At 55.6% G+C, this 23157-nt stretch overlaps 1 protein-coding gene across 3 annotated transcripts in view; it reads right to left on the bottom strand.

The window, feature by feature from the left end:
• Window positions 1–22355, bottom strand: part of LOC116937441 (uncharacterized) — a 71610-nt gene extending 49255 nt beyond the window's left edge. For 2 of the 3 annotated variants that reach the window (XM_032944536.2, XM_076057756.1), the window contains exons 1-9: window positions 22211–22355; window positions 19876–19924; window positions 17658–17709; window positions 16876–17017; window positions 16157–16385; window positions 14311–14502; window positions 13903–14033; window positions 11848–12219; window positions 9021–9213 (exon numbers count right to left, since the gene is read on the bottom strand). In XM_032944536.2, coding sequence (XP_032800427.2) covers window positions 9021–9213; window positions 11848–12219; window positions 13903–14033; window positions 14311–14502; window positions 16157–16385; window positions 16876–17017; window positions 17658–17709; window positions 19876–19924; window positions 22211–22277 — 1427 coding nt within the window. In that variant the 5' untranslated portion in view covers window positions 22278–22355. The remainder of the gene's footprint in view (window positions 1–9020; window positions 9214–11847; window positions 12220–13902; window positions 14034–14310; window positions 14503–16156; window positions 16386–16875; window positions 17018–17657; window positions 17710–19875; window positions 19925–22210) is intronic. The other variant, XM_076057757.1, reaches the window with a different exon arrangement.
• Between the last annotated feature and the right edge of the window lie 802 nt (window positions 22356–23157).

Here is a 23157-nt window from a genome sequence, read left to right as displayed (position 1 = left end):
TTAGAATGCCGTCTGCATCAATATCCATTGACCATGCCCTTTGGATAGATTCCATTTCAATGCCCTTTGTAGATACACTTTAATCAATGCCCTCTTCAATTTCTGTACCATTTAGAATGCCGTTTTCATCAATATCCATTGACCATGCCCTTTGGATAGATTCCATTTCAATGCCCTTTGCAGATACATTTTAATCAATGCCCTCTTGGGTTTCTGAACCATTTTGAATGCCGTCTGCATCAATATCCATTGACCATGCCCTTTGGTTTCATACCATTTCAATGCCCCTTTGTAGCTACAGTTCAAACAATGCCCTCTGAGGGCTTTGTACAATTAAGAATGCCCTTTGAATCAATATCCGTTCACCATGTCCTTTGGATAGATTCCATTTCAATGCCCTTTGTAGATACACTTTAATCAATGCCCTCTTCAATTTCTGTACCATTTAGAATGCCGTTTTCATCAATATCCATTGACCATGCCCTTTGGATAGATTCCATTTCAATGCCCTTTGTAGATACACTTTAATCAATGCCCTCTTCAATTTCTGTACCATTTAGAATGCCATCTGCATCAATATCCATTGACCATGCCCTTTGGATAGATTCCATTTCAATGCCCTTTGTAGATACACTTTAATCAATGCCCTCTTCAATTTCTGTACCATTTAGAATGCCGTTTTCATCAATATCCATTGACCATGCCCTTTCGATAGATTCCATTTCAATGCCCTTTGCAGATACACTTTAATCAATGCCCTCTTGGGTTTCTGAACCATTTAGAATGCCATTTGCATCAATATCCATTGACCATGCCCCCTTGATTTGTATTCATTTCAATCCCCACCAAACAATTTCAGAAAGCCCTCCCCCCTCCACCCAACCCTTTGGGCTCAATGTCATTCAGCAATGCCCCTTGCGGTAAGAATGCCCCACTCATCCCCTTTCGAAAGGCCAAACGTCCTCGACATGGCCACCCGGCTTGGTGCAATGCCCTTTCACAATGTCCCTTCTTGGCGTCAAGGCCCTTCACACCAATGGCGATTTAGTTCAATCCGAAAGCCATTTGTCTCAACACCACAATGCCCTTTTCATTCGTCCCAAGCACAGAGAGACCCTCAGACACCCCCTCATCAACGCAATGCCCCCCCTCTCCTTACACTAAAACATATCTCCAGTAATGCCCTTTGGAGATACAATTCTCTCAATTATTTCAATCCGAATGCCCTTTGCCTCAACACCAAAATTCCCTTTTCATTCGTCCGGAGCCCAGCGAGAGACAGAAACCCATACCACCACCCCCTCCCTCAACCCAATGCCCCCTCCTCCTCCTTACACTAAAAACATTTCCAGCAATGCCCTTTGAAGATTCTCAGATTGTTCAATCCGAATTATCTCTGCCAAAACACAACGCCCTTTTAATTCGCCGCGCGCACGCCACAGAGCGAGACACAGACCCTCACTCACCACCCCCTCCTCAACCTAATGCCCTTTCTTTTCACTAGGACAAAACCCATTTCCAGCAATGCCCTTTGAAGATTCTCAGATGGTTCAATCCGAATGCCCTCTGCCATAACACAACAATGCCCTTTTAATTCGTCCCGAGCACAGAGTGAGACACAGACCCTCACCACCCCCTCCTCAACCTAATGCCCCCTCTTTTTTCACTAGAAAAAAACCCATTTCCAGCAATGCCCTTTGAAGATTCTCACATTGTTCAATCCGAATTCCCTCTGCCAAAACACAACAATGCCCTTTTAATTCGTCCCGAGCACAGAGCGAGACACAGACCCTCACTCACCACCCCCTCAACCTAATGCCCTCTCTCTTTTCACGAGGAAAAAAAACAATTTTCCAGCAATGCCCTTTGAAGATTCTCACATTGTTCAATCCGAATTCCCTCTGCCATAACACAACAATGTCCTTTTAATTCGCCGCGCGCACGCCACAGAGCGAGACAGACCCTCACTCACCACCCCCTCTTCAACCTAATGCCCCCTCTCTTTTCACGAGGAAAAAAACCCATTTCCAGCAATGCCCTTTGAAGATTCTCAGATTGTTCAATCCGATTTCCCTCTGCCATAACACAACAACGCCCTTTTAATTCGCCGCGCGCACGCCACAGAGCGAGACAGACCCTCACCACCCCCTCCTTAACCTAATGCCCCCTCTCTTTTCACTAGGGAAAAAAACATTTCCAGCAATGCCCTTTGAAGATTATCAGATTGTTCAATCCGAATGCCCTCTGCCATAACATTTCGCCGCGCGCACGCCACAGAGCGAGACACAGACCCTCACTCACCACCCCCTCCTCAACCTAATGCCCTTTCTTTTCACTAGGACAAAACCCATTTCCAGCAATGCCCTTTGAAGATTCTCAGATGGTTCAATCCGAATGCCCTCTGCCATAACACAACAATGCCCTTTTAATTCGTCCCGAGCACAGAGTGAGACACAGACCCTCACCACCCCCTCCTCAACCTAATGCCCCCTCTTTTTTCACTAGAAAAAAACCCATTTCCAGCAATGCCCTTTGAAGATTCTCACATTGTTCAATCCGAATTCCCTCTGCCAAAACACAACAATGCCCTTTTAATTCGTCCCGAGCACAGAGCGAGACACAGACCCTCACTCACCACCCCCTCAACCTAATGCCCTCTCTCTTTTCACGAGGAAAAAAAACAATTTTCCAGCAATGCCCTTTGAAGATTCTCACATTGTTCAATCCGAATTCCCTCTGCCATAACATAACAATGCCCTTTTAATTCGCCGCGCGCACGCCACAGAGTGAGACACAGACCCTCACTCACCACCCCCTCTTCAACCTAATGCCCCCTCTCTTTTCACGAGGAAAAAAACCCATTTCCAGCAATGCCCTTTGAAGATTCTCAGATTGTTCAATCCGATTTCCCTCTGCCATAACACAACGCCCTTTTAATTCGCCGCACGCACGCCACAGAGCGAGACACAGACCCTCACCACCCCCTCCTTAACCTAATGCCCCCTCTCTTTTCACTAGGGAAAAAAACATTTCCAGCAATGCCCTTTGAAGATTCTCAGATTGTTCAATCCGAATGCCCTCCGCCATAACACAACAATGCCCTTTTAATTCGTCCCGAGCACAGAGCGAGACACAGACCTTCACCACCCCCTCCTTAACCTAATGCCCTCTCTTTTCACTAGGGAAAAAAACATTTCCAGCAATGTCCTTTGAAGATTCTCAGATGGTTCAATCCGAATGCCCTCTGCCATAACACAACAATGCCCTTTTAATTCGTCCCGAGCACAGAGTGAGACACAGACCCTCACCACCCCCGCGTCAACCTAATGCCCTCTTTTTTCACTAGAAAAAACCCATTTCCAGCGATGCCCTTTGAATATTCTCACATTGTTCAATCCGAATTCCCTTTGCCATAACACAACAATGCCCTTTTAATTCGCCGTGCGCCCGCCACAGAGCGAGACACAGACCCTCACTCACCACCCCCTCAACCTAATGCCCTCTCTATTTTCACGAGGAAAAAAACCCATTTCCAGCAATGCCCTTTGAAGATTCTCAGATTGTTCAATCCGAATGCCCTCTGCCATAACACAACAACGCCCTTTTAATTCGCCGCGCGCACGCCACAGAGTGAGACACAGACCCTCACTCACCACCCCCTCCTCAACCTATTGCCCTCTCTTTTCACTAGGAAAAAACCCATTTCCAGCAATGCCCTTTGAAGATTCTCAGATGGTTCAATCCAAATTACCTCTGCCAAAACACAACGCCCTTTTAATTCGTCCCGAGCACAGAGGGAGAGACCCATACCACCACCCCCTCCCTCCTCACACTAGAAAAAAACTATTTCCGCAAAGCCCTTTGGAGATGAAATTATCTCGGATTGAGTTCAATCCGAATGCCGTTCGTCTCAACATCACAATGCCCTTCGCATTCGTCACGAGCACACAGACCCCCCCCCCACCTCAACCCAATGCCCCCCCTCTCTCTATCCTGCTTTCACTAGAAATTTGTTTCTTTCAGCAATGCCCTTTTAAAAATATGATTTCTCTCTCTCTCTCTCTCTGGCATTTCGTTCAATCCAAATGCCCTTTGGAGATAACATTCTCTCTCATCTCTCATCCCCCTCGGATTGTTCAATCCCAATGCCCATTTCCTCAACACCAACAATGCCCCCCCCCCACACCCCACCCCCACCCCCCCTTTGGAATCCGCCCCTCTCTTTCGAAAGCTCCACCCGCTGGACATATGCCGCGTGCACCCTCCACGTATTATTGGCGCGGCAAATGCCCTACGTCCGGAGCAGGCACTCTCATCAAATGCCCTTCGTAGAGTACGCAACCCCCGGATGATGAAGCCGGGCCCCCCCCCCACCCACCCCCGCCCCCCCTCAACCCAACCTTCAGAATTGCCCTCGCAACTAAAACCATCATAGACGCGATGCCCTTTGGTCAGTTCCAGTTTAACCTCCTGTCCATGGCCCTCAGTCTCAAGGACACCTTAGAGCAATGCCCTGTGGGTAAATGCCCCTCGGGAAGTAGGAGGTGACGCGGGGCATCTACTGCTCAATGACCCTCACATCAATGCCCCACAATGCCCTTTTGGAAGTAAAATGTTAACCTCCTGTCCATGGCCCTCAAGTCTCAAGGACACCTTAGAGCAATGCCCTAGGGGTGAATGCCCTTCAAGAGGTACGCGGTGACGCAGGCCATTTACTGCCCTTCACACCAATGCCCACAATGCCCCTTTGACAGCTTCCGCACCTCGGATGATTCGCCCCCTTTGAGACCGATAAACGCCCAGCATGGACGACACCCACCGTGCACCAACCATCGCGGAATGCCCTCCCCCCTCACCCCACCCTGCCACCTCTAGACACCAAAACATTCCCGCCAAATGCCCTTTGGGCCACGGTTTTATTTTCTTGACAATGCCCTCATCACCCCCACCCTGCCACCTCTAGACGCCAAAACATTCCCGTCAAATGCCCTTTGCGCCAGGGTTTTATTTTCTTGGCAATGCCCTCATCACCCCCACCCTGCCACCTCTAGACACCAAAACATTCCCGTCAAATGCCCTTTGCGCCACGGTTTTATTTTCTTGACAATGCCCTCATCACCCCCACCCTGCCACCTCTAGACACCAAAACATTCCCGCAAAATGCCCTTTGGGTCACGGTTTTATTTTCTTGACAATGCCCTCATCACCCCCACCCTGCCACCTCTAGACGCCAAAACATTCCCGCCAAATGCCCTTTGGGCCACGGTTTTATTTTCTTGCCAATGCCCTCATCACCCCCACCCTGCCACCTCTTGAAACCAAAACATTCCCGTCAAATTCCATTTGGGCCACGGTTTTATTTTCTTGACAATGCCCTCATCACCCAACCCGGCCACCTCTTGACGCCAAAACATTCCCGTCAAATGCCCTTTGCGCCAGGGTTTTATTTTCTTGCCAATGCCCTCATCACCCCCACCCGGCCACCTCTTGAAACCAAAACATTCCCGTCAAATGCCCTTTGCGCCAGGGTTTTATTTTCTTGGCAATGCCCTCATCACCCCCACCCTCCCACATCTCGACATCAAAACATTCCTGCCAAATGCCCTTTGGGCCACGGTTTTATTTTCTTGGCAATGCCCTCATCACCCCCACCCTGCCACCTCTTGACGCCAAAACATTCCCGTCAAATGCCCTTTGAACCAGGGTTTTATTTTCTTGACAATGCCCTGATCACCCCCACCCTCCCACATCTCGACATCAAAACATTCCCGCCAAATGCCCTTTGGGCCACGGTTTTATTTTCTTGGCAATGCCCTCATCACCCCCACCCTGCCACCTCTAGACGCCAAAACATTCCCGTCAAATGCCCTTTGGGCCAGGGTTTTATTTTCTTGCCAATGCCCTCATCACCCCACCCGGCCACCTCTTGAAACCAAAACATTCCCGCCAAATGCCCTTTGGGCCACGGTTTTATTTTCTTGACAATGCCCTCATCACCCCCACCCTGCCACCTCTTGACACCAAAACATTCCCGCCAAATGCCCTTTGGGCCACGGTTTTATTTTCTTGCCAATGCCCTCATCACCCCACCCGGCCACCTCTTGAAACCAAAACATTCCCGTCAAATTCCATTTGGGCCACGGTTTTATTTTCTTGACAACGCCCTCATCACCCCCACCCTGCCACCTCTAGACGCCAAAACATTCCCGCCAAATGCCCTTTGGACCAGGGTTTTATTTTCTTGGCAATGCCCTCATCACCCCCACCCTGCCACCTCTTGACACCAAAACATTCCCGCCAAATGCCCTTTGGGCCACGGTTTTATTTTCTTGACAATGCCCTCATCACCCCCACCCTGCCAACTCCTGACGCCAAAACATTCCCGTCAAATGCCCTTTGGGCCAGGGTTTTATTTTCTTGGCAATGCCCTCATCACCCCCACCCTGCCACCTTTAGACGCCAAAACATTCCCGCCAAATGCCCTTTGGGCCACGGTTTTATTTTCTTGACAATGCCCTCATCACCCCCACCCTGCCACCTTTAGACGCCAAAACATTCCCGTCAAATGCCCTTTGGGCCACGGTTTTATTTTCTTGACAATGCCCTCATCACCCCCACCCGGCCACCTCTTGAAACCAAAACATTCCCGTCAAATGCCCTTTGCGCCAGGGTTTTATTTTCTTGACAATGCCCTCATCACCCCCACCCTGCCACCTTTAGACACCAAAACATTCCCGTCAAATGCCCTTTGTGCCAGGGTTTTATTTTCTTGACAATGCCCTCATCACCCCCACCCTGCCAACTCTTGACGCCAAAACATTCCCGTCAAATGCCCTTTGCGCCAGGGTTTTATTTTCTTGGCAATGCCCTCTCCTCACCCCACCCTCCCACCGCTTAACACCAAAACATTCCCGTCAAATGCCCTTTGCGCCAGGGTTTTATTTTCTTGACAATGCCCTCATCACCCCCACCCTGCCACCTCTTGAAACCAAAACATTCCCGTCAAATGCCCTTTAGGCCAGGGTTTTATTTTCTTGACAATGCCCTCATCACCCCCACCCTCCCACATCTCGACATCAAAACATTCCCGTCAAATGCCCTTTGCGCCACGGTTTTATTTTCTTGCCAATGCCCTCATCACCCCCACCCTGCCACCTCTTGAAACCAAAACATTCCCGTCAAATGCCCTTTGGGCCAGGGTTTTATTTTCTTGACAATGCCCTCATATCACCCCCACCCTGCCACCTCTTGAAACCAAAACATTCCTGCCAAATGCCCTTTGGGCCACGGTTTTATTTTCTTGACAATGCCCTCATAACTCGCGCCGTGTGCCCGTCACATGTGCATGCGTGTGCACGTACCGTGGGTGTGTACGTCTGCATATGCACGTGCGTGTAACGAGCACGCGCGTGCGGGCGTGTTAGCGTGGAGGGCGGTCGTGCAGCGGTCCAGCGATTATCTGAAACGGTCCTGGGACCTCCCCCCACTAGGTCCGATTCAAATGAGCAGCTGTCCCCCCGTGACCTCCTCCTCATGCACCTAGCCTGGCACAGCGGTACAACCGATGGCACCTGGACGGTCTGTACCGTGAACTCCTCCTCATGCACCTAGCCTGGCACAGCGGTACAACCGATGGCACCTGGACGGTCTGTACCGTGAACTCCTCCTCATGCACCTAGCCTGGCACAGCGGTACAACCGATGGCACCTGCGGGGTCTGTACCGTGACCTCCTCCTCATGCACCTAGCCTGGCACAGCAGTACAACCCCATGACACCTGCAGGGTCTGTCCCGTGACCTCCTCCTCATGCACCTAGCCTGGCACAGCAGTACAACCCCATGACACCTGCAGGGTGTGTCACGTGACCCCCTCCTCATGCACCTAGCCTGGCACAACAGTCAACCGATGGCACCTGCACGGTCTGTCCCGTGACCTCCTCCTCATGCACCTAGCCTGGCACAGCAGTACAACCCCATGGCACCTGCAGGGTCTGTCCTGTGACCTCATCCTCATGCACCTAGCCTGGCACAGCAGTACAACCCCATGGCACCTGCGGGGTCTGTCCCGTGACCTCCTCCTCCTGCACCTAGCCTGGCACCCGTAACCTGCCATCATTGAGTCTTCGACACTTCACGTGGCCTCAAAGTGCACCTAGCCTGGCACAGGCGCCGTGGTGACGTCACCGCCACTTCGTGGTATTGGCGTGCCCGTGTGGGGAGCGGTGGTGCAGCGGTGAGCGCTACGCTGTGTGACGAACCCGGGTTCCGAGTGCCACTCACGGCCACCAAAAGCGATTGCCTGAACCGGTCCTGGGCCTCCCCTAGGTCGACTCGGCCTCAAAAGAGTACCCGGCGTAGCGGCAGTGGCGCAGTAAACATCGCTAGCACTGGGGGGAGAGACAAAGGCGGCCGGGCGCGGTGCTGGCCGTTCATTAGGCGCTCGCTAACAGCACTTTCCCCTGCAGTCTGGTCAGGCTATACGGGATATCTTTACCTTTGTGTACGTGTGTGTGTGTGTGTACACGTCTGTGTACGTGTGTACACGTGTGTATACGTGTGTGTGTACGTGTGTACACGTGTGTGTGTGTACGCGTGTGTGTGTACGTGTGTACACGTCTGTATACGTGTGTGTGTGTACGTCTACACGTGTGTGTGTACGTCTGCGTGCGTGTGTGTGTACGTCTACACGTGTGTGTGTACGTCTACACGTGTGTGTGTACGTCTGCGTGCGTGTGTGTGTACGTCTGTGTGTGTGTGTGTACGTCTTCACGTGCGTGTGTGCGTGTGTACGTCTGCGTGCGTGTGTGTACGTCTGCGTGTGTGTGTACGTCTACACGTGCGTGTGTGTGTGTGTGTACGTCTTCACGTGCGTGTGTGTGTGTACGTCTGCGTGTGTGTACGTCTTCACGTGCGTGTGTGTGTACGTCTGTGTGTGTGTGTGTACGTCTGTGTGTGTGTGTGTACGTCTGTGTGTGTGTGTGTACGTCTGTGTGTGTGTGCGCCCGGCGCGTGCGTACTCACCCCATGCCCCCGCGTCCGCCCCCACGACCCATGCCCCCTCCGCCCCGGCCACCCCGGGGGTCAAACATCGAGCCCCCGCCCCTCCCCCCGCGGGGGTCAAACCCCCCGCGGCCTCCCCGGAACGGGGGGCAGCCCCCACCGGCGCCCCCTCCCCCAGAGCCCTCCTGGCCGTAGCGGTCAAAGCCACCTCCACCTGGGGGGAGCACAGAGACAGCGCCAGTGGGCCTTCAGCAATCCTGTAAGGGGGGTGGAGCGGGGAGGCACGGTGCTGTTGGCAGAGTAGCGGTGGCCCTGGGAGATGTTAACTCCCTCGACCGGTACGCGGGAGGTCGTGGGTTCGATCACGGACCCTGCTGCTGCTGCTAATTTTGGAGTCCGAGTCTCTCCCTCTAATCATCATCACGGTGGCTAAGGAGATGTTAACTACCTCGCCTGGTACGCGGGAGGTCGTGGGTTCGATCACAGACCCTGACGGAGCCTGCTGCTGCTGTAAATTTTGGAGTCCGAGTCTCTCTCTCTATCATCATCACGGTGGGTAAGGAGATGTTAACTACCTCGCCTGGTGTACAGGAGGTCGTGGGTTCGATCACAGACCCTGACGGAGCCTGCTGCTGCTGCTAATTTGGAGTCTGAGTCTCTCCCTCTCATCATCATCACGGTGGCTAAGGAGATGTTAACTACCTCGCCTGGTATACAGGAGGTCGTGGGTTCGATCACAGACCCTGATGGAGCCTGCTGCTGCTGCTGTAAATTTGGAGTCTGAGTCTCTCCCTCTCATCATCATCACGGTGGCTAAGGAGATGTTAACTACCTCGCCTGGTATACAGGTGGTCGTGGGTTCGATCACAGACCCTGACGGAGCCTGCTGCTGCTGCTGTATATTTGGAGTCTGAGTCTCTCTCTCTATCATCATCACGGTGGGTAAGATGTTAACTACCTCGCCTGGTATACAGGAGGTCGTGGGTTCGATCACAGACCCTGACGGAGCCTGCTGCTGCTGCTGTATATTTGGAGTCCGAGTCTCTCCCTCTAATCATCATCACAGTGGCCTGGGAGATGTTAACTCCCTCGCCTGGTATACAGGAGGTCGTGGGTTCGATCACAGACCCTGACGGAGCCTGCTGCTGCTGCTGTAAATTCGGAGTCTGAGTCTCTCTCTATCATCATCATCACGGTGGGTAAGGAGATGTTAACTCCCTCGACCGGTACGCGGGAGGTCGTGGGTTCGATCACAGACCCTGACGGAGCCTGCTGCTGCTGCTGTATATTTGGAGTCTGAGTCTCTCCCTCTAATCATCATCACGGTGGCCCTGGGAGATGTTAACTACCTCGCCCGGTACGCGGGAGGTCGTGGGTTCGATCACGGACCCTGCTGCTGCTGCTAATTTTGGAGTCTGAGTCTCTCTCTATCATCATCACGGTGGCTAAGGAGATGTTAACTACCTCGCCTGGTATACAGGGGGTCGTGGGTTCGATCACAGACCCTGACGGTGCCTGCTGCTGCTGTATATTTGGAGTCTGAGTCTCTCTCTCTATCATCATCACGGTGGGTAAGATGTTAACTACCTCGCCTGGTATACAGGAGGTCGTGGATTAAATCACGGACCCTGACGGTGCCTGCAGCTGCTGTATAATTGGAGTCTGAGTCTCTCCCTATCATCACCACGGTGGACCTGGAAGATGTTAACTCCCTCGCCTGGTATACAGGAGGTCGTGGGTTCGATCACAGACCCTGACGGTGCCTGCTGCTGCTGTATATTTGGAGTCGGAGTCTCTCTCTAATCATCACCACGGTGGCCTGGGAGATGTTAACTCCCTCGACCGGTATACAGGAGGTTGTGGGTTCGATTACAACCTGACAATGCCTGCTGGTGATGGCCATGAGCGGAAATCAAACTCGGGTCGCCGGGTTCCACGCGCAGCACGCTGACCGCTACTACACCACCGCTCCAAACACGCGCGCACACACACACTCACACACTCACCACACACACACACACACACCACTCACCACACACACACACCACTCACCACACACACACCACTCACCACACACACACTCACCACTCACCACACACCACTCACCACACACACACACACCACACACACACACACCACTCACCACACTCACCACACACACCACTCACCACACACACCACTCACCACACACACCAACCACTCACCACACACACCAACCACTCACCACACACACACCACCACTCACCACACACACACACCACTCACCACACACACACCACTCACCACACACACACTCACCACTCACCACACACCACTCACCACACACACACACACCACACACACACACACCACTCACCACACTCACCACACACACCACTCACCACACACACCACTCACCACACACACCAACCACTCACCACACACACCAACCACCACTCACCACACACCACTCACCACACACACCACACCACACACACACACCACTCGCCACACACACACACCACTCACCACACACACCACTCACCACACACACCACACACACCACTCACCCACACACCACTCACCACACACACCACTCACCACACACACACACCACTCACCACACACTCACCTCACCACTCGCCACTCACCACTCACACCACTCACCACACTCACCACACACACCACACACAACACTCACCACACACACCACTCACCACTCACCACACACCCCACACTCACCACTCACCACACACACCACTCACCACTCACCACTCACACCACACACACCACTCACCACTCACCACACACACACACACTCACCACACACTCACCACACACCACACCACTCACCACTCACACCACTCACCATAGTGCGGGGGCTGCGAGTAGGGCGTCTGCCCCCCACCACCGTAGGAGCCCCCCCCCTGCCCCCCACCGTAGCCTCCCCCCTGCGACCCCCCCTGGTATCCCCCGCCCCCGCCCCCCCCTCCGTGCTGCTGGTGGTGGCCCCCCGACGGGGGGGGGTGCCCGTAGCCCCCGCCGGAGCCCCCCGACGACGGAGGGGGGGGCCCCCCGGGGGGACCCTGGGAGGAGGGAGGGGGGGCGCCCGAGGACGAGCCCCCCGCGGCCCCTCCCCCCGAGGGGGGGGCGGAGGAGGCGGCGGAGGCGGTGGAGGAGGAGGAGCCGACCCCGGCGGTGGTGCTTGAGCCTCCGTACACCGAGTAGGAGGCCTGCAGGCCTGGAGGGCGGGGAGGGGCGGGGGTCATAAAGGCCGTGTCCGTGGGGTGGGGTGGGTGAGTGGGGTGGGTGAGTGGGGGTGGAGTGGAGTGGGGTGGGTGGGGGTGGTGTAGGTGGGTGGGGTAGGGGTGGTGTAGGTGGTGTAGGTGGGGGTGGTGTAGGTGGTGTAGGTGTAGGTGGTGTAGGTGTAGGTAGGGGTGGTGTAGGTGGTGTAGGTGGGGGTGCTGTAGGTGGAGTGGAGTGGGGTGGGTGGGGGTGGTGTAGGTGGGGGTGGTGTAGGTGGTGTAGGTGTGGGTGGTGTAGGTGGTGTAGGTGTAGGTAGGGGTGGTGTAGGTGGTGTAGGTGGGGGTGCTGTAGGTGGAGTGGAGTGGGGTGGGTGGGGGTGGTGTAGGTGTGGGTGGTGTAGGTGGTGTAGGTGTAGGTGGTGTAGGTGTAGGTAGGGGTGGTGTAGGTGGTGTAGGTGGGGGTGCTGTAGGTGGAGTGGAGTGGGGTGGGTGGGGGTGGTGTAGGTGGGGGTGGTGTATGTGTAGGTGGTGTATGTGTATGTGTAGGTGGTGTATGTGTATGTGTAGGTGGTGTATGTGTATGTGTAGGTGGTGTATGTGTAGGTGTAGTAGGTGGTGTATGTGTAGGTGGGGTGGTGTAGGTGGTGTAGGTGTATGTGGTGTAGGTGTAGTAGGTGTATGTGGTGTAGGTGTATGTGGTGTAGGTGTAGTAGGTGTATGTGGTGTAGGTGTATGTGGTGTAGGTGTAGTAGGTGTATGTGTATGTAGTGTAGGTGTATGTGGTGTATGTGGTGTATGTGTAGTGTAGTGTGTAGTGTAGGTGTAGTGTATGTGTAGTGTGTAGTGTAGGTGTAGTATGTGTAGTGTGTGTAGTGTATGTGTAGTGTGTGTGTAGTATGGTGTGTGTGTAGTGTGTGTGTAGTGTAGTATGGTGTACGTGTAGTGTGTGTAGTATGTGTAGTGTATGTGTAGTGTGTAGTGTAGGTGTAGTGTGTGTAGGTGTATGTGTAGTATGTGTGTGTAGTGTAGTATGGTGTACGTGTAGTGTATGTGTAGTGTGTGTAGTGTAGGTGTATGTGTAGTGTGTGTGTAGTGTATGTGTAGTGTATGTGTAGTGTAGTATGGTGTACGTGTAGTGTAGGTGTAGTATGGTGTACGTGTAGTGTGTGTAGTATGTGTAGTGTATGTGTAGTGTATGTGTAGTGTAGGTGTAGTATGTGTGTGTAGTGTAGTATGGTGTGTGTGTAGTGTATGTGTGTAGTGTATGTGTAGTATGGTGTGTGTGTAGTGTGTGTAGTATGTGTAGTGTGTGTAGTGTAGGTGTAGTATGTGTATGTGTAGTGTGTGTAGTGTAGTATGGTGTGTGTGTAGTGTATGTGTAGTGTGTGTAGTGTAGTATGGTGTGTGTGTAGTGTATGTGTAGTGTGTGTGTAGTATGGTGTGTGTGTAGTGTGTGTAGTGTATGTGTAGTATGGTGTACGTGTAGTGTATGTGTAGTGTATGTGTAGTATGGTGTGTGTGTAGTGTGTGTAGTGTATGTGTAGTGTATGTGTAGTATGGTGTGTGTGTAGTGTGTGTGTAGTGTGTGTGTAGTATGGTGTGTGTGTAGTGTGTGTGTAGGTGTAGTAGTGTGTGTGTGTAGTGTGCCGGGTTCACGGTTGCCCGCCCCGCGCACTCACCGGTGGGCTGTGCGTGGTGAGCCGACCCCTCGTAGGCCGAGGTCCCGGACGCGGTGGGGCCGCTCCCGGGCACCGACCCCGCGGCGACCTGGGAGGCGCCGCCTCCCATCCCCGTAGCCACGCCCACATAGCTGCACGCAAGAGGCAAGAGAGCAGCCTCGTAAGGCGCCCCGTTGCCGAGGGGCTGGTGTTGCGGCCGGCGCCACGGGCCCCGGCCGCCTTTGTCTCCCCCCGCCTCCCCCACCCGCCCCACCCGCCCCAGCGCCAGCGCCAGCGAGGACCCCCCCCGGGTACCGGCATCAACCCGTCACCGGAGCTGGTGGCCCGCGAGCGGCAAAGCCGGGGGTTGGCGCACCGGTTGCGGGGCCGCGGCGGTCGCCCGTGCCAGGCCAGGTGCACGCGGCTCACCTTGGGGGCACGGTGGGCGGAGGTGCGGTCGCCCCGGTGGGAGGGACGGCTTGGCTGTAGCCTCCGTAGGCGCCGGGCTGCCCGTACGTCATTGCCCCGTAGGCAGACACCTGCTGCTGCTGCTGTTGCTGCTGCTGCTGTTGCTGCTGTTGCTGCGGCTGCTGCTGCTGCTGACCGTAGGCATCCTGGACCCTAAGGCGGCAGAGTGGAGAGCGAGATTTTTCACGCGGCCTAACCCCGGCTCTCATCCACTCACTCGCCCGGCCGGCCACCAACCCCACTCGCCCGTCCGTCCGTCCACACCCCCCGCGATTTGCTCACCTCCATACTCGTCCGCTGCCTTAGCCACTCACACACTCCCTCAGCAAACCCACACACTCCCTCACCCATCCACCCACACACTCCCTCACCCATCCACCCACACACTCCCTCACCCATCCACCCACCCACTCCCTCACCCATCCACCCACACACTCACTCACCCATCCACCCACACACTCCCTCAGCAAACCCACACACTCCCTCACCCATCCACCCACACACTCCCTCACCCATCCACCCACACACTCCCTCACCCATCCACCCACACACTCCCTCAGCAAACCCACACACTCCCTCACCCATCCACCCACACACTCCCTCACCCATCCACCCACACACTCCCTCAGCAAACCCACACACTCCCTCAGCAAACCCACACTCCCTCACCCATCCACCCACACACTCCCTCAGCAAACCCACACACTCCCTCACCCATCCACCCACACACTCACTCACCCATCCACCCACACACTGCCTCACCCATCCACCCACCCACTCCCTCACCCATCCACCCACACACTCCCTCACCCATCCACCCACACACTCACTCACCCATCCACCCACACACTCCCTCACCCATCCACCCACACACTCCCTCACCCATCCACCCACACACTCCCTCAGCAAACCCACACACTCCCTCACCCATCCACCCACACACTCCCTCACCCATCCACCCACACACTCCCTCAGCAAACCCACACACTGCCTCACCCATCCACCTACCCACTCCCTCACCCATCCACCCACACACTCCCTCAGCAAACCCACACACTCCCTCACCCATCCACCCACACACTCCCTCAGCAAACCCACACACTCCCTCACCCATCCACCCACACTCACTCACCCATCCACACACTCCCTCACCCATCCACACACTCCCTCACCCATCCACCCACACACTCCCTCACCCATCCACCCACCCACTCCCTCACCCATCCACCCACACACTCCCTCACCCATCCACCCACACACTCCCTCACCCATCCACCCACACACTCCCTCACCCATCCACCCACACACTCCCTCACCCATCCACCCACACACTCCCTCACCCATCCACCCACCCACTCCCTCACCCATCCACCCACACACTCCCTCACCCATCCACCCACTCCCACAACCCATCCACCCACTCCCTCACCCATCCACCCACCCCTTCACCCATCCACCCACCCACTCCCTCACCCATCCACCCACCCACTCCCTCACCCATCCACCCACACACTCCCTCACCCATCCACCCACCCACTCCCTCACCCACCCACTCCCTCACCCACCCACTCCCTCACCCACCCACTCCCTCACCCACCCACTCCCTCACCCACCCACTCCCTCACCCACCCACTCCCTCACCCACCCACTCCCTCACGCACCCACTCCCTCACCCACCCACTCCCTCACCCCCTCACCCACCCCCTCACCCACCCACTCCCTCACCCCCTCACCCACCCACTCCCTCACCCACGCACCCACTCCCTCACCCACCCACTCCCTCACCCACCACACCCCCCCCACTCACCGTGGCACGGACGACGATGGAGCCGGGGGGAGGCTACCGGCACTAGGCGGTGGCTGGCCGTAGGCCGGGTAGCCGCGTGCTCCGTACCCCGCCTGAGTGCCGTACCCCGACGCCTGGCCAACCGCGGCGGCCGCCGCGGCCGCCGCGTCGTAGGCCGAGGCTCCGTAGGCCCCGGCGGCGGCCTGGGAGTAGGCCTGCGTGGAGGCCGGAGCCGCGGCCTGCCCGTAGCCTGGCGGGGAAACGAGACAGCGTCCCTCTGAATCGTCCTTCTCACAAGAGCAGCTCCGGGCAGGCGAACTGGCGGTGCTGGCGAGCGTATCGGCGGTGCTGGTGAGTGTATCGGCGGTGCTGGTGAGCGTATCGGCGGTGCTGGTGAGCGTATCGGCGGTGCTGGTGAGCGTATCGGCGGTGCCGGTGAGTGTATCGGAGGTGCTGGTGAGCGTATCGGCGGTGCCGGTGAGCGTATCGGAGGTGCTGGTGAGCGCATAGCGGTGCCGGTGAGCGCATAGCGGTGCTGGTGAGCGCATAGCGGTGCTGGTGAGCGTATCGGCGGTGTTGGTGAGCGTATCGGCGGTGTTGGTGAGCGTATCGGCGGTGCTGGTGAGCGCATAGCGGTGCTGGTGAGCGCATAGCGGTGCTGGTGAGCGTATCGGCGGTGCTGGTGAGCGTATCGGAGCTGCCGGTGAGCGTATCGGCGGTGCCGGTGAGCGTCTCCTCACCAGACTGGGCCTGCCCGTACGAGGCGTACGCCGCTTGCGAGTAAGTGGCGGCGGCCGTGGGCTGGGCCTGCGCCTGGGCGTAGGCCGAGTCGGCCACCGGCGGGGCCTGCGTGTAGGCCCCGTAGCCCTGCTGGGCGTAGGCCTGCGACCGCGCACACAAAGACACAGGGCGCCCCCACGCGCGTGGCTCCTCCTGACCAAACGCGGAGGGGATAGGTCCCCCGAGAAAAATCCTACGCAGTGATCGCCACCGCGCGGGTGGGGTGAGGGGGAAAGAGAGACGCAGACCCCCAAGTTTACAGCAGCAGCGGCGGCAGCAGCAGCAGGCATAGTCGGGGTCGCGAATCGAACCCACGACCTCCCGCGTACCGGGCGAGGGAGTCAACATCTCGCCACGGGGGAGAAACAGAGAGAGAGAGAGAGACACAGACTTCAAGTTTACAGCAGCAGCAGCAGGCATCGTAGGGGTCGCGAATCGAACCCACGACCTCCCGCGTACCGGGCGAGGGAGTCAACATCTCGCCACGGGGGAGAAACAGAGACAGAGAGAGAGACGCAGACTCCAAGTTTACAGCAGCAGGCATAGTCGGGGTCGGGAATCGAACCCACGACCTCCCGCGTACCGGGCGAGGGAGTCAACATCTCGCCACGGGGGAGAAACAGAGAGAGACACAGACTCCAAGTTTACAGCAGCAGCAGGCATCGTAGGGGTCGCGAATCGAACCCACGAGCTCCCGCGTACCGGGCGAGGGAGTCAACATCTCCGAAGCGATGCAACTCACCATACTGGCTTGCTGGTATCCGTGGGTGGTCTGCCCAGAGTAGGCTGCATATCTGCAAACGACCAGAGGAGAGAGAGAAGGGGGGGGAGTGAAAGACCGTCACGACGACGATGACGGACCGCCAACGTGGACGGGGAGAGCGCTTCCGTGGGGTGTTGTGGTGGCTAGGAGATGTTGATTACCTCGCCCGGTAACGCGGGAGATCGTGGGTTCGATCCTGAACCCCACCATGCCTGCTGTTGCTGCTGTATATTGTGAGTCTGCGCCTCTCTCCCCCCAAGGTGAGATGTTGACTACCTCGCCCGGTAACGCGGGAGATTGTGGGTTCGATCCTGAACCCCACCATGCCTGCTCCTGCTGTATTTTTGGAGTCTGCGTCTCTCTATCTCTCCCCAAGGTGAGATGTTGACTACCTGGCCAGGTGCGCGGGAGGTCGTGGGTTCGATACTGAACCCCACCATGCCTGCTCCTGCTGTATATTTGAAGTCTGCGTCTCTCCGTCTCTCCCCATGGTGAGATGTTGACTACCTCGCCCGGTAACGCGGGAGGTCGTGGGTTCGATACTGAACCCCACCATGCCTGCTCCTGCTGTATTTTTGGAGTCTGCGTCTCTCTATCTCTCCCCAAGGTGAGATGTTGACTACCTCGCCCGGTACGCGGGAGGTCGTGGGTTCGATCCTGAACCCCACCATGCCTGCTCCTGCTGTATTTTTGGAGTCTGTGTCTCTCTCTATCTCTCCCCAAGGTGAGATGTTGACTACCTCGCCCGGTAACGCGGGAGATCGTGGGTTCGATCCTGAACCCCACCATGCCTGCTCCTGCTGTATATTTGGAGTCTGCGTCTCTCTCTCTCTCTCCCCAAGGTGAGATGTTGACTACCTCGCCAGGTGCGCGGGAGGTCGTGGGTTCGATACTGAACCCCACCATGCCTGCTCCTGCTGTATTTTTGGAGTCTGCGTCTCTCTCTCTCCCCATGGTGAGATGTTGACTACCTCGCCCGGTAACGCGGAAGATCGTGAGTTCGATACTAAACCCCACCATGCCTGCTGCTGCTGTATTTTTGAAGTCTGCGTCTCTCCGTCTCTCCCCATGGTGAGATGTTGACTACCTCGCCCAGTAACGCGGGAGATCATGGGTTCGATACTGAACCCCACCATGCCTGCTCCTGCTGTATTTTTGGAGTCTGTGTCTCTCTCTCTCTCTCTCCCCATGGTGAGATGTTGACTACCTCGCCCGGTAACGCGGGAGATCGTGGGTTCGATCCTGAACCCCACCATGCCTGCTCCTGCTGTATATTTGAAGTCTGCGTCTCTCCGTCTCTCCCCATGGTGAGATGTTGACTACCTCGCCCGGTAACGCGGGAGATCGTGGGTTCGATCCTGAACCCCACCATGCCTGCTCCTGCTGTATTTTTGGAGTCTGCGTCTCTCTCTCTCCCCATGCTGAGATGTTAACTACCTCGCCTGGTATGCGGGAGATCGTGGGTTCGACCCCGACAATGCCTGCTGTTGCACATTTGGAGTTGACCGACCGCTACGCTACCAACAAGGGTTGCCGGGTTGGTAGCGCTAACCGCTACCGACATGGGTTGCCGGGTTGGTAGCGCTAACCGCTACGCTACCAACATGGGTTTGCCGTGTTGGTAGCGCTAACCGCTACGCTACCAACATGGGTTTGCCGTGTTGGTAGCGCCAACCGCTACCAACATGGGTTGCCGGGTTGCTAGCGCTAACCGCTACGCTACCAACATGGGTTTACCGGGCTGGTAGCGCTAACCGCTACGCTACGCTACCAACACGGGTTTGCCGGGCTGGTAGCGCTAACCGCTACGCTACCAACACGGGTTGCCGGGCTGGTAGCGCTAACCGCTACGCTACCAACACGGCTTGCCGGGCTGGTAGCGCTAACCGCTACGCTTACCAACATGGTTTGCCGGGCTGGTAGCGCTAACCGCTACGCGACCGGCACACTGCCCCCCCCCCTTCCCCTCCCTCCGCGGTTCAATTCCCCGGTCTTAAGACTGTTCGTGTCGGATCCAAGGATCTCCCCTCCCTCCCTCCCTCCCCACCCAACCAGTTGATCGCTCTTTCCTCCCTCCGACGCGTCGCTACGGGGGGGAGGGGAGGAGGGGGGCACCCACGCCACCAATCCCGCACACGACGTGCCAACGTGGCGAAACAGAAAACGAGGCAGCGGCTCGGCACGCACGAGTACTCACGCGGCGGGAGTTTGCTGGGCCGTGCCCTGGGAAGCGTACGAGCTGTAGTCTGGCGCACACACACACACAAACAAAAAAACAACACACACACACACACACGGGGCAACGCTGCGCGTCAACAAACCAGATCCGACGACGCAGGTTGCACCCACGGGCAGGTCGCGGGACAGGACCCAGTAGGTGTCATGGAGTTGTACTGCTGTGCCAGGCTAGGTGCAGGTCACGGGACAGACCCTGCAGGTGGCATGGGGTTGACTCCTGTGCCAGGCTAGGTGCAGGAGGAGGTCACGGGACAGACCCTGTAGGTGTCATGGGGTTGACTCCTGTGCCAGGCTAGGTGCAGGTCACGGGACAGACCCTGCAGGTGTCATGGGGTTGTACTGCTGTGCCAGGCTAGGTGCAGGAGGAGGTCACGGGACAGGACCCAGTAGGTGACATGGGTTGTACTGCTGTGCCAGGCTAGGTGCATGAGGAAGAGGTCACGGGACAGACCCTGCAGGTGTCATGGGGTTTACTGCTGTGCCAGGCTAGGCGCAGGAGGAGGTCACGGGACAGACCCTGTAGGTGTCATGGGGTTGACTGCCGTGCCAGGCTAGGTGCAGGAGGAGGTCACGGGACAGGACCCTGCAGGTGCCATGGGGTTGTACTGCCGTGCCAGGCTAGGTGCAGGAGGTGGTCGCGGGACAGACCCAGCAGGTGTCATGGGGTTGTACTGCCGTGCCAGGCTAGGTGCAGGAGGAGGTCACGGGACAGACCCTGTAGGTGTCATGGGGTTGTACTGCTTTGCCAGGCTAAGTGCAGGAGGAGGTGGTCACGGGACAGACCGTGTAGGTGTCATGGGGTTGTACTGCCGTGCCAGGCTAGGTGCAGGAGGAGGTCACGGGACAGACCCTGTGTCAAGGGTTTAACTGCCGTGCCAGGCTAGGTGCAGGAGGAGGTCACGGGACAGGCCCTGTAGGTGTCATGGAGTTGTACTGCTGTGCCAGGCTAGGTGCAGGTCACGGGACAGACCCTGTAGGTGTCATGGGGTTGTACTGCTGTGCCAGGCTAGGTGCAGGAGGTGGTCACGGGACAGACCCTGCAGGTGTCATGGGGTTGTACTGCCGCGCCAGGCTAGGTGCAGGAGGTGGTCACGGGACAGACCCTGTAGGTGTCATGGGGTTGTACTGCCGTGCCAGGCTAGGTGCAGGAGGTCACCGCACAGACCCTGCAGGTGTCATGGGGTTGTACTGCTGTGCCAGGCTAGGTGCAGGTCACAGGACAGACCCTGTAGGTGTCATGAGGTTAACTGCTGTGCCAGGCTAGGTGTAGGTCACGGGACAGACCCTGTAGGTGTCATGGGGTTGACTGCTGTGCCAGGCTAGGTGCAGGTCACGGGACAGTCCCAGTAGGTGTCATGGGGTTGACTCCTGTGCCAGGCTAGGTGCAGGAGGTCACGGGACAGACCCTGCAGGTGCCATGGCTTGTACTGCTGTGCCAGGCTAGGTGCGTAGATGCAGATATTCTCTATGCAGATCTTCTACATGTTATAGATCGCTACATGTTATAGATCGCTACATGTTATAGATCTCTACATGTTATAGATCTCTACATGTTATAGCTCTATAAGATGTAGAACATGTAGATCGTCTGCATCTTATAAACATTGTACATGTAGATATTCTGCATCTCCTATCAAAATATACAATCAATATTCGCTTACGCGAAATTCAACTTTAAGCTCATTTTAAAGTTAAACAAAAATTGGGGATTCTTAAAATGTTTTCATATTACGACCATCAACGCCGAGCGTCTGCTGCCGCTGTGTATTTGAGATCCTTGATGAAGAGCCGCCAATTATATAAAAGTAATTACCGTTAATCTAATTATCGTTTTAATATGCACGGCCTAGACAAAACAGGCTTTCTCCTCACGTACAACAGCGGTTCAGATAACCAAACACCACCACTTACAATTACCACACCCAACCGCGCGCGCTTATTCCCAACAACGCAATTAGTTTAGATTTGTATTATTTTGGGGGTTAAACGCAAGAAACATTTTTTGGTGCTATTTTAAAACGGCTTAACCGACGGTGGCGCCTGGACTAGGCGAGCTAGGCCTCTGCGGAAGCGCGCCAAAAAACGACCGCGAAAAGGCGGTCAAAGATTAACAAGAAAAATAAATCCGCCGCCATCCGCCACCTCTGAGGGCGCGAAGTTCACCGGTTAAGCGGCGGTCCCGGTGACGAGGGGGTCTGAATTACAAATTTGTAGTCGTTTTGTTATTTCGATGAAGTTTTTGTTAAATAAAAGTTTGAATGCCGAGGAGACGCGAAATCCGCCAAGAGCCTTACCCGTTGACGCCATTTTGGGATTCGCTTCGCTCCCTTCCTCGTCGTCGTCGCCGCTGCTTCTGCGCATGCGCGAGGTGTTAATTATTTATTTGTCGGGAACGGGCGCCGCGCGGTGACATCACGGCGAGCGTTGATGTTGTTGCGTGGGCGTGGTTTTTTATAAAGGTGACGTCACGATACCGGTCCGTTGCGATGACGTCATGACCATCGGCGTTTTTTTTTCAAAGTCGACGTCACGACGCCGTTTTGTTGCGATGATGTCACGGCACGTGGATGTGTGTTTCTATTTAAAGGTGACGTAACGACGTAGGTTTGTTGCGATGATGTCACGACGAGCGCTCTGCGTGTTTTGAAGGGTGACGTCGCACGGCTATCGCGGCGAGCGTTGTGCACGTGTGATTTCTGTAAGGGTGACGTCACGACACCGGTCCGTTGCAATGACGTCACGGCGATCGCCGTTTCGTTTTTAAGGGAGACTTCACGACGCCGGCTTGGCGCGATGACGTCACGGCGAGCGTTGCTTGAGATTTTTTTAAAAAGGGTGACGTCACAACGCCGGTCCGTTGCGATGACGTCACGGCTATTGTTGCGTAACAAATTTGTTTAATGGTTCTTTGGGCGTGGTGTGCACTTGGTCATGGGGGCGGTCAGCGGTTGATGGCTCTGTTGATTTGCGTTGGTAATGTTTTATTTTTATTAAAAAATATATTATTTTTATATCGACGTGACTTTACCGAAAGAACCAGAGAATATATATTTTTTTCGATTTAAAGCTTTTCGTGACCTGGGAAATAATAAAATATTAGAAGTAAAACATTATAAAAATTCTCACGACGTTTCGACTGCAGCACAAGCCATCGTCATCAGGTGTGAAAACCACAGCAAGAATATGTGAAAAAATAAATATATAATGTCGGTTACTTTTTTCAAATTTTCTTGCTGTGGTT

Source organism: Petromyzon marinus, chromosome 84 (assembly GCF_048934315.1).
Source record: "Petromyzon marinus isolate PM22_M1 ecotype Great Lakes invasive population chromosome 84, UKy_Petmar_22M1.pri1.0, whole genome shotgun sequence".
Lineage (NCBI taxonomy): Eukaryota > Metazoa > Chordata > Hyperoartia > Petromyzontiformes > Petromyzontidae > Petromyzon > Petromyzon marinus.
This window is presented reverse-complemented; position numbering and strand designations above follow the sequence as displayed.